Raw genomic sequence first — 15,071 nt, forward strand, 5'->3', positions numbered from 1 at the left:
TTATCCGAGCCAACTGTAGGCTCGGGCTGGCACGTGTATTAGGCACGTGATATTCCCCATTTTCAAATTTTTCTTATTTTCCTTTGCCAACACTCTGAAAATCTTGTTGCCAAAGAAGTTGATAGTTGCTACTTGCTAGTTACTTTCCACATTCAAGCAAAAAAAAACCTTCACTCTCCTCAAACCTCCTATTGTCATCTCCTTGTTTTTGTCTCACCAAATCCACAAACATCCAATGGCCAAAGAGAAAAATCCACAAAGCATTCCAACAAACAATCCACTCCTTTCCTTACGGTCACTACATCACCCCACCCTCATAGATAGAACAATGACATTGTTATATTTTAGTCTCTTTTTATGATTTTGATGAGAGACCCATCTAGTTTTGGAAAATGTATCACAATTACAAGTTATTGGGAGCATACTAATCGATGGAATGTACGAAATCTAAATAGTTAATATAACATGGCCATAGATTTTAGGTTGTAACTTGATATTGAGTGAGTTTGTTGATGTTGCACCCATGAAGTATGGAAGGTGTCAACTAATGGGAACTACTTAGGGAGGAGTTAGGACACGAACTAAAAGCATCTTCAACCGAGATGTTATTTGTTAGGTGGATGATCTAACGGAAAGTTTTGACAGTAAGTGATATTCCAACCAATATGTTAAAGCTGACTTGGTATGAAGGCTAGAGTTCTTGACCGCAAATTTGACAGCAATGTCAAATTCATTTTTTTGAGTTTTTTAATAGTAGAGTCCCATCTAAATGCAACTTTCTTTATTATTATATATAATTTTTAATAGCGTGGGTCCCATTTTGTGATTAATATTAAGTTTTTTAATAAAATGATGTTTCGGTTGGAAGAGGAGATTGAACATATTAAATTTCACTGCCACATTAGCCATCAAATTGAAATATGACATCTCTCTTAGAGATGCTCTAAGAGAAGTATGGATTACTTAAAGTAGAGGAATCAATTGTATTTCTACATAGAAATTGATGATAAAAAAAGGCACTAATTTGATGACTTATTGTGAGAAATAAGAAATAAGAGCATGTTATTGAACACGTTTGCATCATAATGCTTAATTGGTTTTGAAGTTTAGAGATTGGATTGGACGTAATTGTCATGATTTTCCTTGTTTTGTGGTTGGGAGGACTAGTTAGTTACCTTATATGTTCTATTATGCTAATCAATATAAACTGCTTCTTCTATTTTTTAAACGTTAGAAATAGAAAAGGGGAAAACTCACACACACAACACAAGTATCATAGAGGCTTGAACCTATGACAACTTAGGAGCACCTAAAGACATGGGTCAATCCCACCAATGACGAACCCAAAAATTTTTAAGAGAAGGGGCAATATTCGAATGAGGATTACTAATACCATTTCATAACTTTATAATTAAAAAATATAGAGAGAGCCACATCAGAAAATAATAATTATAAAAAATAATATCATTTAAAAAATTAGAAATAAAAAACCAAAAGGAGAAAAAAAAAAAAAAAGAAAAAAAAAAAGACCGTGCGATTGCAATTTAGGTGTGTTGGCTTCTTTAATTCAATTCAAATGGAGTGAATGTGGACTCTCTTTATATTAAATTATTAATAATACTAATTGCACTTTGGCAGCAGGTTCTGTAGAATATAAGGCTTTTAACTCTTTCCTTTTGTTTTTGTCCTCGATCAAAACGATGTCGTTTTGGCCAAGAACTTTAAAAAAAGTACGCATGCTGTGCTGCGCGCAATAGCCCACCAACACAACAACACAACAAACAAAAAGGAGTTTTGCTAAGGCATTTCCTCCAGCAGATTATGGGTACTTCCATGACAGAGTTGGTCAAATTCCACCACCTCCAAAGCTTTTTTCAGAGAGGGGAGGTGCATTTGCCTTGATATTCTAAACTTTCTTAGCCTTGATTAGGGGTGGGCATCGGGACCGGAAAACCGGAACACCGAACCGAACCGGTGAAAAAAAACCGGAAAAAAAACCGGTTGACCAAAAAAGTCAACAAACCGGACCGGAACCGGACCGAACCGGTTCCAACCGGTTCCGGTTCTGGTTTTACATCTCTCCGCACCGGACCGGACCGAACCGGACCGGTCATATATTGTATATTTATATTTTTACAAAATTTTAAAATCTAATGCCATTTTTTAACTTTTATAATCACTAATTTTCCAAGTTCAACTTCAAAAAATGTCTAAATGTATGAATTGGATTATTTGTTCATTTTTAAGCTAAAAAAATAAGTTATTTATTATAATTTTTTTATTAAAAAAAGTTAAAAAAATTTTTTTTTTTTTTTAAAATTAAAAAAATAATAAATTAATAATCCGGTTCAAAACCGGAACCGGTCAGAACCGGACCGGAACCGGTTAGAACCGAACCGGCCGGTTTTTGAAATTTTTTTTGCCTAAATCGGACCGAACCGGACCGGTTAAATAATACCGATTTCGGTTTCGGTTTGAGGTGAGAACCGGACCGAACCGGACCGCGCCCACCCCTAGCCTTGATGGTGTACAAGAGGTGAAAATCGTAAATGACCGAGCAACTTTAAAAAACAATGGAAGAAATCACTAGACCATTTCCAAGAGGCCTATGTCATAGGCCTTTCTCTAAAGAAAGAAAAGGACTTCATGGAAAAGCCCATTACACTAGGAGCACATAAATTTTCGTTAGTGGACCGAATAAGTTGGATTTGGGAAGAAAAAAAGTTTGCCCCATGAAAACTTCCCCCCGGCTTAGGTATTGAGAAAGGAAAAAAAAATTGATTTGGGATTCTCTCTCCATTTTTCGTTATAATTCTTCTCCAAAAATAGGTAGATTTCACCAAGGAATTGATGCAATCTTGTACGAGACATTTATTTATTTTTCTTCTTTTTGAGGGGGAATATTGTGGGAGAGACTAGGAAATTTCCCAAAAGTCTTTATAATAAGAATAAAATAATAATTTTTTTAAAATGTAAAGTGTTAGAGCATCTAAGTAAACCATATGCTTCTCACTAACGGCTCTATTTTCACTCATTTAATATAAAAAAGTATTTCATATCAAGTAATTAATTATAATGTAATATTCTAATATCAGAAGAATAATTTGTTCACATGTCACGTTGTTGTCGTATTTCAATATCATATAATAATTTTTTCCATGAAATCAATTAAAATTAAGGCCGACCCATTGAACACTCTTGGAAGAAGCACTTATTATGCTCCTTCACTGATAAGTAACGTTAACAAGCCAAGCTCCCTTTTATTTCTTTCTTCAAAAAGTCGTCTGCTGAGTCTGCTGCTTTAAATTGTTCACAAACGCATAAAAAAAAAAGCTACACATATTCCTTCCTTCAGCTCCTTGCAGCTCCCATAATTTTATTTTATTTACCTATAATTAGCACTTAATTTGTTCTTTGCTGTATCTTAACATCTATATATTTACTTGGGTTGGGTTGGGTTGGAGAAGAACATAAGATGTTATGGGCAGCGTCATGTCAATTTTCAGGAAGAAGCAGAACAGCCGTGGAATTCCAAGAACCAGCTCTGGTGGGACCAGCAGCAACCCTAGCATAACTGCCAGAACGGCGTCGTATGGGTCTAGCATGTTCAGGAAACCCAGCATGAGTGAAACCAGTAGCAGCAAACCAGACCAGGGTACAGAGAAGAAGCAGAAGTACGCTTATATCCCTGATAACTTTTCAACCCTGGAACAGGTCTCTCTCTCTCTCTGTCTCGCAAAAACAAAAATTAACTTCTTGCTTCTTTGGGTTCATTTCTTTCTCTGAAATTGAAATTAAGCAGATAACAGAGGAAGATATATTCAATAAATTCACATAGAAAATGGGGAATCTTTTAATTTTGTTGAGAAATTATTCTTTCTTTTAGAAGAATCAAATAAATTGTCTGTTTTCAGAAGTGTTCCACATAGTTTTCCAACATGTTCGTAGTTTTTTTTTACTTAAAATATTTGTTCTTTGTTCTTGCAAATAGCTTTCTCTGGATTTCTGTTTTGTTTTTCTCTTGGAAGCATCCCTTTGGTTTTTGTTTTGAGGGGTTTTGTTTTAGCTGTAAGGTTGCTATGATGGACTTTTCTCAGAAAATCGAATTACAAATAAATGAATAAATAATAACAATGTCAGCCTCTAGTCAAAATTAATCTATATTCTCTCTCTCTCTCTCTCTCTCTCTCTCTCTCTCTCTCTCTCTCTCTCTCTCTCTTCAAATTCTTCCTCAAGTTCAAACTTTGAATTGTCATGGTTTTCGTCACACTGTGAATGAAGTAAAGACATGTCATCCTATCAAAAAATTGACTAATGCCTCTTTTATACAAGCGATATCGGAGAATCGATTACGAATCCTTAGGGCTAATTTTCTAACTTAGTTAAATAGTGTTAATGGTTAGTTGACTTCTACTTCGATTTTCACTATTTAAAAAAGAAAAGAAAAAAGATTTCGTAATTAGTGGCAAATGGTTTTGGTGGTATGATCTATTTTATGGTGGTTGGGCGTGGACCCGTCTCAAGCGATTCAAAATTGATAACTAAATTCCAAAACAGTCGATGATCTCAAAGGCATTATAGCGTTTTTATTTTCTTTTTATATAAGTGGTCTGCTTATCTGCTTACTCCAATAATCATACTTACAAAACATACTGGGGTCTACTTAAAAATAATTTAGCTTTTCTAGTAAGTGGGTGGGTGGACGTCTCTCAGTGATGGCATGTATGTTGCTATCCAATTGGATATTCTCTCACCTTCTAGTCAAGCTGTGGTAGTGTTGACTTGGAGAGTCCTGTAAACTTGTGTCCAAACAAATTGGAAAAGTGCTTTTTAATTTTAATTGTATGGGATTGTCTTAGAACTATGACTGTTTGATATGATACCTTTAAGTCAATTGTTTAGAATTTCTAATAAAACAAAAAAAAAAATATAAGGTCCTCTGTTCGAACCCCTCATTTCTCGTTGATACGAAAAGATTTTGAAATTTAAAATTTCAGTTTAATTATGTTAGAACAATGACATGGTTTTTATTTTTGGTTGAGAAAGAATGGCATGGTAGATTGTTTATAATTTTTTTTACATAAAAAAAAGACTACACCCATGTGGCTAAGACTATGTTCAATTTATTTAACATGTTAGGTTTGCTATTAGTTGTTATCAAATAGTTATAGTAACCATGTATGTTGCACGCGTTTTTCTTTACAGAAAGATTTGCGTTACTGACGTCAACGCGTCTGCATTCATTTGATTGAAGAATCAAGAATCTGAATTTTTTTTCTTTCTAAGGCATCTTTTGGTTTTGGTTTATTTAGCTTAGCCAATGGCTTTAGCACAGAGACTAGGGCTTGCTTTTGTAGGTGGTCCTACAAGCCCACCCCACTGGTGGTCTTGTGAATGTGAATGTCCTGATTCAAAGTAAGATTGTGAAACACGAGGGGTTTCTTCCTTCTCTCATTATCACTTCACATGTTTCATGTTTTAAGCTTCTAAAATAAAACGTAATTGTTGAAATTTTTTAGTCATACAAGTTCCTTGACTAGTTTATGTACTGCCGATTTGACCGCCTTGATACAAAACTGGTTATCTGTAAATGCGGTTAACCGTATTATAGAAAATATGTTGGTTCAAGATACTTGATATAAATTTGAATAAAAGAATAATTGTTAGGGTAAGTTTGTGCATTCGAACTATATAATGAAGATTGCTTAAATGGACTGTCATAGTACAAGTTGTATTTGGCTCATTCCTTTTGCAGGTGACAGATGCCTTGAGAAAAGAAGGTCTAGAGTCATCTAATCTGATTGTTGGAATTGATTTTACAAAAAGCAATGAATGGACAGGTTTATGGATGTACAGAAAACTCCAATTTTCATATATATATGTATATATCATAAAATATAAACAGAAAATTGTAACTTGTATATCTTTGAAGCTGATTTGCCGTTGTTTTAACTGAAGGCAAAGTTTCATTCAACAACCGGAGCCTGCATGCCATTGGAAATGAACCTAATCCATATGAAAAGGCTATCTCCGTAGTAGGAACAACTTTGGCTCCATTTGATGAAGACAACTTAATTCCTTGTTTTGGCTTTGGTGATGGTAAGGCCCTGCTCCCTCAAACAGTTGAAGCTCTGGACAATTTTCTTTAATTTCCCATTTTGATCACTGGATTGACTTCAACTTTTCCCACCTTCTTTTTATAGCTACCACTCATGATCAAGAGGTGTTTAGCTTTCACACTGATCATTCACCCTGTCATGGTTTTGAAGAAGTTTTGGCCTGCTACAAAAGAATAGTTCCAAGTTTGCGACTATCAGGTTGGTTGAATCTTATCATTTTATGTTCTTTATGAATTATAATTTGGCTTTTGATAAGATTTACATCTTAATACATATATGTTGTATTTAAGGGCCAACTTCTTATGGACCTGTAATTGAGGCTGCAATGGATATTGTGGAGAAAAGTGGTGGCCAATACCATGTATTAGTTATCATTGCAGATGGCCAGGTTTAAATCTAGTGCTTTCTCTTCTCCCTCTCCCATGTATGTGAACAATCTTTTTCCTTTTGCTCTGAGTGAACAATCTTTACTAAGTACGGCTTCCTTAACTGTAAAGGTCACAAGAAGTGTCGATACTAGCGACAATGAATTGAGTCCGCAGGAGGAGAAGACAATCAGATCAATTGCAGATGCAAGGTAGAACCTGGAAATTAAGCATATTTATGCAGTTGTCATAACAAAAGGCACCAGATGTGTCAATTTATCAGGCATTACTTGCACTAATGTAGCAGGCATATTGAGTTGAACCTACAAAATTTACTTTAAAAACTTATGTAAGCAGTTTCTATCCACTCTCTATTGTTCTTGTTGGAGTTGGTGATGGTCCCTGGGAAGACATGAGGAAATTTGATGACAAACTCCCTGCGCGCGAATTTGATAATTTTCAGGTATAATTGTTGCACTGAGTTAATTTGAAATGGAGAGTTTTTAAGCATACATTGGTTCTCTAATTAGATTCTTTTTGTTTGTAGTTTGTAAACTTTACTGAAATTATGTCTAAACGTTCAACTCCTTCTGAGAAAGAAGCTGCTTTTGCTCTTGCTGCCCTCATGGAAATCCCAATCCAGTATAAGGCAGCTGTTGAACTTGGTATACTTGGGTATGGTTAGCCAAATTTTCTATGAACTTTTAATTTTCATTTTCTTCATTGTCTGAGTAGGGAACTTTCTATAATCTTGGTACCTTCTGATTCACTAGCATTGCCTGAATACTTATTTCTGCAAGCCACTCGAACACATTTAGACAACCAAGATGAGGATATAACCTCAAAACTGATGTGAATATAATGAATTTTTATTAAAGATTTCAAAGTTGTTATTGGAATGCAATAAAATGAGTTATATTTCATTGCTATTGTAGTCCCAACCCAAACGTGCCTTCTACAGAAATATCATTTTGATTGAACTAGCCTCTTGCATGGTTTTTTAACATAAATCATATTGTACCTGGAAAAAGACGTACGACAGGGAAAGGAAAGAAAATTGTTCCACGCCCTCCACCAGTTCCTTACACTCATCGTGCACCGCCAACTCGTGAACCAAGTGGTCTTTCAGCAGCCGTGGGGGATGACCGAAGCGAGATGGTACAGTTAACTTACTTGTGTTCTTACAGTTTCTGTGTGGTATGATATTGATGAAAAAACAGAAAGGGGTACATATTGATGAAAAAAAAGGTGGAACATGCATAAATATGAGTCTGAAGTAGTTAGGAATAGGGCTGAAATAGAGGTTTACCTGCTCAGTTGAAGCTATCCAATGGTTGAAATTTGGGTAACAAATCCTTTATAATGTTTGTGAACAAATTGGTAGGATGGTCTAACCATACTGAAAGATGTTTAATTTCCAACACGCCCAATTTGAAGTTATTGTAGTTTGTTGGCTTTGCCATTCTGAATCATCTTTGTTTAAAGATCCGATTGGCAAAGCTCTCAATTTAGGGGTTTCATATGAGATTAATGATTTATCTTCTTTTCAATTTGAATGCAGGCCTGCCCAGTCTGTCTGACTAACAATAAGGACCTAGCCTTTGGCTGTGGACACATGGTGAGCTGCATTAGAAGAACCATTGCCTTTGTTCCTTGCTCTTTTAGATGTCATTAACTATTGTTTCGTTGCAGTCTTGCAGAGATTGTGGACCAAGATTGTCCAACTGTCCAATATGCCGCCAGCCAATCCGCAGCCGTCTTAGGGTTTTTACCGGATAACTGCACAAAGTGATTCATGTGTATATCTAGAATGTCTGCTTTCTATCATTGGCACCCAAATATGGGTTTGCACCAGATTGTACAGTTTTCTAACCCAAATATGTAATGCTGCTTCTGTTTTTTAATAAACTATTAAATATTTGGTTGCTTTTCAATCATTAGAACTTGTGACTTGTGCTTTTCTGCTACTCTTTTCCAAAATCCAGCTCTTGAAACAGCCTCCTCTGTTCATTCTAGCTCCAAATTACTCTGTCATTGCCCAATAGTCCTGAGAAATAACACAATAGCTTCAAATTAGAGATGGAGTTCAGCAAGGTTATTATTATGAGAATTCCTTTTGTCAACATTCCCGAAGTGGGGAAAGAATCTGATCCAGTTCTAATTCATTTTTCAATTAATTTGCACACAATGAAGTCAGTTTTGTCTTCCAGAATTTCGGAGTAAATTAAATCCAGTTCTGATTCCTTCTTCAATTTGCAAAGGGAATCAAGTTAATACAAAAATGAGAAGTGAAAACTTGTACAGCAAGGCACTAGAGTCGAGGTATATCCAGCACAATTGCTCTAACAGTGACAGTGACCATTATAAGCAAATTTTCTTTACAAGGTACTGGACTAACAGTCCAAAGTATTTGCACCTTCCACCTCTTCTGAGGCACAACAATCCCATTAAACCATTACTGTTTGGTCTTCAATTATCCGATCCAATCTCTCCAATGTGTTGAAAATCTGGTCTGTATATGGGTGAGACTCATCATCTGCTCCAAATGTGTGGTATGTGCAATCCATCTCAATTGAACTACTTCCGGTTGGCTTCTTGACGTTCTTATCTCTTAGTAGCTTCCTCACTCTAGCTGCATCCTCCCATCTACATGCATCTTCATACATGCTGGCCAGAAGAATATACCTCCCAGCATTTTCTGGGTCCAAAACAAACAACTTCTCTGCAGCTTCTTCGGCGAGCTCTATGTTATTATGTATTCTACAAGCTCCGAGTAAGGCACCATATACATCTTTCCCTGCCTGCATGGGCATGCTCTCAATAAGCTTGACCGCCTGGTCAAGTAACCCAGCTCTTCCCAGAAGGTCTACTACACAAGCATAATGTTTCTCGTTTTTCTCTACTCCATAATCTCCCATTTCCTCGAAAAGTTCCAGGCCTTTCGTAACCATCCCTGAGTGACTACAAGTGGACAACAAACACAAAAATACAACACCATCTGGGTGTAAGCCGGACTCCACAAACTGGGAAAACATTTGGAGTGCCTCATCTGCATGTCCATGCATTCCATAACACCTCATCATTGCGCTCCACAACACTACGTTTTTTTCGCTGATTTGATCAAAAATAAATCTGGCAATGGTTACACGGCCACAACTTGCGTACATAGAAATGAGAGCGCTGCCCAAAGCAGCATCAACTTCCACACTTGACTTTATAGTGTAAGAGTGAATCCAAAAGCCCACTTCGATGGCTGATGCTTGAACACAAGCTGGAAGAATGGAAACAAGAGTGGCATGATCAGGCAAGCTTGTGGCATGATCTTGCAACATAGCACGGAAAAGCATGAGAGCCTCATGCGGATATCCATTTGCCGTATACCCCGAAATCATGGAATTCCAACTAACAGAATCTTTCCAAGGGATTTCATCAAATACTCTTCTTGATATCTCAATTTCCTCACACTTAGAATACAAGGCTATAAGAGCATTCCCAACAAACAAATCTGAATGAAGCCCACATTTCACAACATGTCCATGAACAATCTGACCATGCTTTCCATCTTTCATTGCACCACAAGCCTTGAGCACAAAAGGGTATGTGTACTGGTTTGCAGGCACACCACTCAACCTCATTCTATTATACATTTTAAGTGCTTCAACAAAAGGCTCCACATTTGCATAACCCTGAATAACCATGTTCCACACAAAAACGTCTCTCTCCAACAACCTATCAAACACCTTCCGTGCAGTTTCCATGCTTGGTTCACTGCACTCAACATACTTGCCAACTATCTTCGCAACAACAAATGGGTTTTGCTCAAAACCTCCGATGATTATCTGGGCATGCAGTTTTTTGATTGATTTGGTGCTTCTACAGTGTTTTAGCAAGTAGGTATAGTGATAAGAGTCTCTGTAGTAATGAGGGGTCATGTATGTTCTCACACCACCAATGAAAAATCCTAATAACCTAAAGGGTTCCCTCCATGAAACTAATAAAAGCTCTGCTTGCCTAGCTAAACCACTCATTTGGGTCTTCAATAGCAGCACCATCACAGAAGACATAGGCAATCACCCAGATGCCACCATGGAAGCAGTCTTTCTGTCCTTGGTAGATAGTTGTTATAGTTGTGTGTCATTGACCAGAGTGTGCCTTGGAATGGCCTGGCTGAAGCAGATAATTTGATGCCGATGTTACCTTAATTACTAATTATCGTAGGTAATCCCATATGTAGCAGCAGAATTGTTAACAGCATAGATCATTGACATAAACCTAGAAGAATAATCAATAATGGGTTCAAATATAGCACACCAACCAAATATAGGTTCTTTACATATTAATTTTGGGCGCGAAAACAATAAAAATAATTAAAAATTTAGTGAGGAATGAAACCCGAATACTTCTATTTAAAATATATATATTTCATATTACTGTTATATAAATCACTAGTATACCCAAAGAAAAATGAAAATGTTCATTTTGAACTCTCGGGTAAATGGTAAAACGGGTAAAACCCATTACCCCAATAGATTTTGGGCCAAATGACAGTCCTATCCAGCCCATAAATAGCGTACACTCAAGAATCCTCTCTAGACACTCAAGCTCAAAGACGATTCAAACCTTTTTTTTTTTTGGTTGCATACAATTGTAAGTTATGCTTAGCTCTAAGTTTGAGAACGTAAAGCAAATATTATAGATCTTCAATACTTACATTAGTCTTAATTTAAGTTAGATTCTTTACTTAACTATAATTAATTAGAGTCCTGCTAAATCAACCTTAAAATTCACTAAGTACACTCTATAATCTAAGTGCATTTTAATATTTTTAAATCAAAATGTAAAATTAACTAAGTACACCCTTCTCCACGAAAGTTGAGCGGGGAGAAATGGATCCAACACTCTCTCTCTCTCAATTGGCTTAAGTTCTATTAGTATCTGGTGCGCTTTTCTAAGGATCAATTCTGGATCCTTTGCATGGTTCTATATATTTTGAGACCTGGAGTTGTTTTTTTATGGTAGAATAGATGAGAAATCAATCTTCCAGTTTTGGTTGAGAAATCAAACTTAAATTTTAAATTATTTTTTTTCAACCTAAACCAAAAAAACCAAAATTAATACCTTTGTTGATGATTCTCTCGACATGTCTGAAGCATCCATGAGACTTGTTTGTATTAATGAATTACTAAATAACAATGAAACAAATTGTTGGAGTTATAATATTAAGGTTTTTGGAAGTAGGATTTTTCGCTTACGTTTGATTATGGTTCAATATATCATTTTTTGTCATTTTATATTAGAATAAATTAGTAATTGAATAAATAATTTAATAATAAGATGTACTCAATTAATTTTAAAGTTCATTTAGTAACACTCATTAATTAAACTATGCACCACAACTAGTGTGCCATTGATAAGCTTAATTATGTGTTCTCTTTTTCACTTTTTCTTTCCTTGAGGTACTCATTATGCATGGTCTACTATCAATGAAAAATCGTAATATAATCTAATAAAAGGGTGCCTCGGAATGGCCTTGTTGAAGCAAATAAATTATTGAGAGTATTTTTGCTCATCACTTTAACTTAAGATGTAAATGTTCACCATCCTTCTCAATATTTGACACGCGTCCATATAAGCATAACCATAGTTACATAAATCAAAGTAAAATGATTATATCTATAGACATGTGTCAAGTATTAAAAAGACTCTTAATTATAGCTAAGGAAACCTTTTGATACAGAAACAAAAAAAAACAAACAAAAAAAAAGGTTCTTCATTATAGGACCTTGCAACGGAAAGGGTTTATGTCCGTGAAAGCAGTCTTTCTGTCCTTGGTTGAGAGTTGTTACAATTAAAAGTGTGTCTTGGAATGGCCTTGTTGAAGCCAATGTTGCCTTGATTACTAATTAGTGTAAGTAAGGCCTTCTAATCCCATATGCAGCAGCAGAATTTGTTAACAACATAGATCATTGTTGACAAAAACCTAGAAGTATATAATCAATAATGAGTTCAAATAAAGCACACCAACCGAACATAGGTTCTTTACATATTAATTTTGGGCGCAAAAACCGAACACTTCAACCGAAAATCTCTCTAAAAGGGAGTGAACTAATTTGATCTTATTTGATTAGCTACTATTTGGAAAATTCATTATCGACATGATTGGTTTGATTATCAATTTCTAAACTGTACCAAAGCGAGTTGTGCCTACCTAGACCTGTAAACAAATCGGAGATGGATCATATCACCATATATACAATTAGTCTGATTTCATAAATAAAAAAAATAATTCGATCTGATCCAATATTCTAAAGAATCATTCACAACTAGATCTATATATGATTTGTTGAATTATCGAATACTCACTCCGGATTCTTTTATGTCATATGTACAAAATGTTGAAATATATTCTTATTTATTTAAAAAATGGTCACAAATATTTTTACATGTGCATATATATATTTAGTAAGTAAAAAATAAAATAAATATTATATCAATTCATATCATATCATTATCAAATCAAATTATCCCAAACTCAAATTTGTTCCACTAAGTTAACAGATTTATAAATATAATCATATTATCGAATTATACACCAAATTCATCTTTGATTAGTTATATCAAAATCGGATTGTATATGAATTTAACAGCTATATGGGCACCTCCACTCCCAAACCCCACCATAATAGCTTCTACATGAACTTCATTTTGCTTGCATTCCCCACTTTGCATGTTTTCTAATATGTTTCTTTTTTGGTGCATGTAGCTATTATATATTTAAGTGTAGTGGCTTAAAAACTTGAAAAGGAAAACACAAGCTCAATACATGAATGATTATATGATAATATGCTATTCGTATTCACCTATACATACTTTTGAGCGGTAAGGTAAAAGATAAACAATTCTAACTGTTTGATCATCTTTTAGCAAAAATTGTTTCACCAATCCAGAACTATGCGGTGGGGATTTCCAATCCAGAAGCAAAGTAGTTTCGGCTTGTTCTTTCTTTCTTCGTTTTTTTTCATTATTTATAAAACAAAATTATATATTATTAATATTGTGAATTAATAACCAAAAAACGAAAAAAAAGAATTGGGGAAACAAAACAAAAACCCTAGCTCTCCTACCTGCATAACCAGATTCATACACCATGCTTACAATGTGTCGCTGGACCAGACGAGCTTATATGGGAGAGAGGGAAGAACCTAGAGCCCAATATAGCATGCAAGCGTACAGTCAAAGTTAGACACATGTACACACACATATATGGCATGCAAGTGTACATCTAAGTTGGAAAAAATTCGGAATTTCTGTTAATCCCACAAGCAACAAAAATCACCACATGACTTAAGTTAAATGATATAAATGAAGAATGACAATATGTTATGTTGTATTGAACTCACTACGCAATAAAATAAAATAAAATAAGTCCACAAAAAAAGATTTGTATTGACATTATTATCCACAAAAAATGTTTGTGCCTATAATATATTGGGCACTAAATTGGGAAAAACCTTTCTTGTAATGAGGATAACACTATTGTGCTATTCCCTATCAATAATACAATGACATGTTATTTATCAGTGTATTATTGGCCGGAGATAGCAAAAAGTGAAATTCCCGTTGCATGAGAATCTAAAACTGACGAGACATAGTTTCGTCTATCAATAATACTTCAAATCTCCATACATCCATTACTCAGTTTAAGTGAGATTCTTTACTTAACTAGAATGAGTTAAAGTTAAACTAATGTGACGTTGCTGTTGTTTTTAAGCTTAATTATTTGTTATCTTTTTTTTTTTTTTTTTTGCTTCCATGAGGTGTCATGCATGTTCTGCTATATCAATGAAAAATCTTAATATACCCTAATGTGACATATGCCTATGTTATGAACAATCTGGCCTTGGTTTCCAATTTCATTGCACCAGCATCTTCAAGCACATAAGGGTAGACCAGTTTGCGAGTTCGGAGCACCTCACGTTTGCATAGAAAAAATTTACACTACTAGTTTGTCATTATATTCACTCTTTCTAGAAGTGCTTTGAAATAACAAAATATTAATTTTAGAGTGAAGAATGACATGCGCATAACCCTAATAACCATGCTCCACAAGCAAAACATCTCTGCCTACCAAACTATATTTTGGATCAGCTTGCTTTCATGATTGATTTTCTTCACTCAATGTACTTGCCAACTAGTTTATTTCGTAGCCTTGTATCTACGGCTATCTTTTTATCTCTTTTCGGTCACATCTATGAGGGCATTTCTCGCAGCCAATTTTGTTTTTATTTGTTTAATTCATATATGAAACGGGAGAAGAAGCTGTTGATTGGTGGTATTGGTTTTACCGTCCCGCGCCTTGTTCATCAATCATCATTGATTGTATCTCGGTTTTGTGGTTGTAATATCCTTTTTTTTTTTCTTTTTTTTTGCTTCATATTTTTGTTTATCTCAAATTGATTCATAACATGTTTTTATTTTAATTTTTTTAAATAAAGTTTTTAGCCTCTCAAAATTGCACTTTCATTAAAAAAAAAAAAATGATTCCGCCAGTGCATACAATTGTAATTTGTAAGTTAATGTTAGCTCT

The 15,071-nt window shown here is 35.0% G+C and overlaps 2 protein-coding genes across 2 annotated transcripts; one reads left to right on the top strand and one right to left on the bottom strand.

Annotated features, from left to right (window-relative positions):
• On the top strand, positions 3,128–8,448 carry LOC18780043 (E3 ubiquitin-protein ligase RGLG4). The gene is made up of 11 exons (XM_007211394.2): positions 3,128–3,714; positions 5,756–5,840; positions 5,959–6,099; positions 6,204–6,317; positions 6,410–6,507; positions 6,617–6,696; positions 6,842–6,947; positions 7,032–7,159; positions 7,516–7,642; positions 8,046–8,102; positions 8,177–8,448. Exons 1-11 carry the CDS (start codon positions 3,481–3,483, stop codon positions 8,261–8,263), a joined length of 1,257 nt encoding a protein of 418 aa, XP_007211456.2. The 5' UTR covers positions 3,128–3,480; the 3' UTR covers positions 8,264–8,448.
• Positions 8,689–10,737, bottom strand: LOC18778258 (pentatricopeptide repeat-containing protein At3g46790, chloroplastic). The gene has a single exon (XM_007212753.2). The coding sequence runs from the start codon at positions 10,546–10,548 to the stop codon at positions 8,932–8,934; it is 1,617 nt and encodes a 538-aa protein (XP_007212815.2). The 5' UTR covers positions 10,549–10,737; the 3' UTR covers positions 8,689–8,931.

Source organism: Prunus persica, chromosome G4 (assembly GCF_000346465.2).
Source record: "Prunus persica cultivar Lovell chromosome G4, Prunus_persica_NCBIv2, whole genome shotgun sequence".
Classification (NCBI taxonomy): Eukaryota; Viridiplantae; Streptophyta; class Magnoliopsida; order Rosales; family Rosaceae; genus Prunus; species Prunus persica.

What these genes read in the sequence shown, in the direction of transcription:
- LOC18780043 (XM_007211394.2), top strand. Translation starts at nt 3,481, where the DNA reads ATGGGCAGCGTCATGTCAATTTTCAGGAAGAAGCAGAACAGCCGTGGA. An exon ending in TCCAAGTTTGCGACTATCAG is followed by an intron (nt 6,318 to 6,409) that starts GTTGGTTGAATC and finishes GTTGTATTTAAG; the next exon opens with GGCCAACTTCTTATGGACCT. An exon ending in GGGATGACCGAAGCGAGATG is followed by an intron (nt 7,643 to 8,045) that starts GTACAGTTAACT and finishes ATTTGAATGCAG; the next exon opens with GCCTGCCCAGTCTGTCTGAC.
- LOC18778258 (XM_007212753.2), bottom strand. Translation starts at nt 10,548, where the DNA reads ATGTCTTCTGTGATGGTGCTGCTATTGAAGACCCAAATGAGTGGTTTA.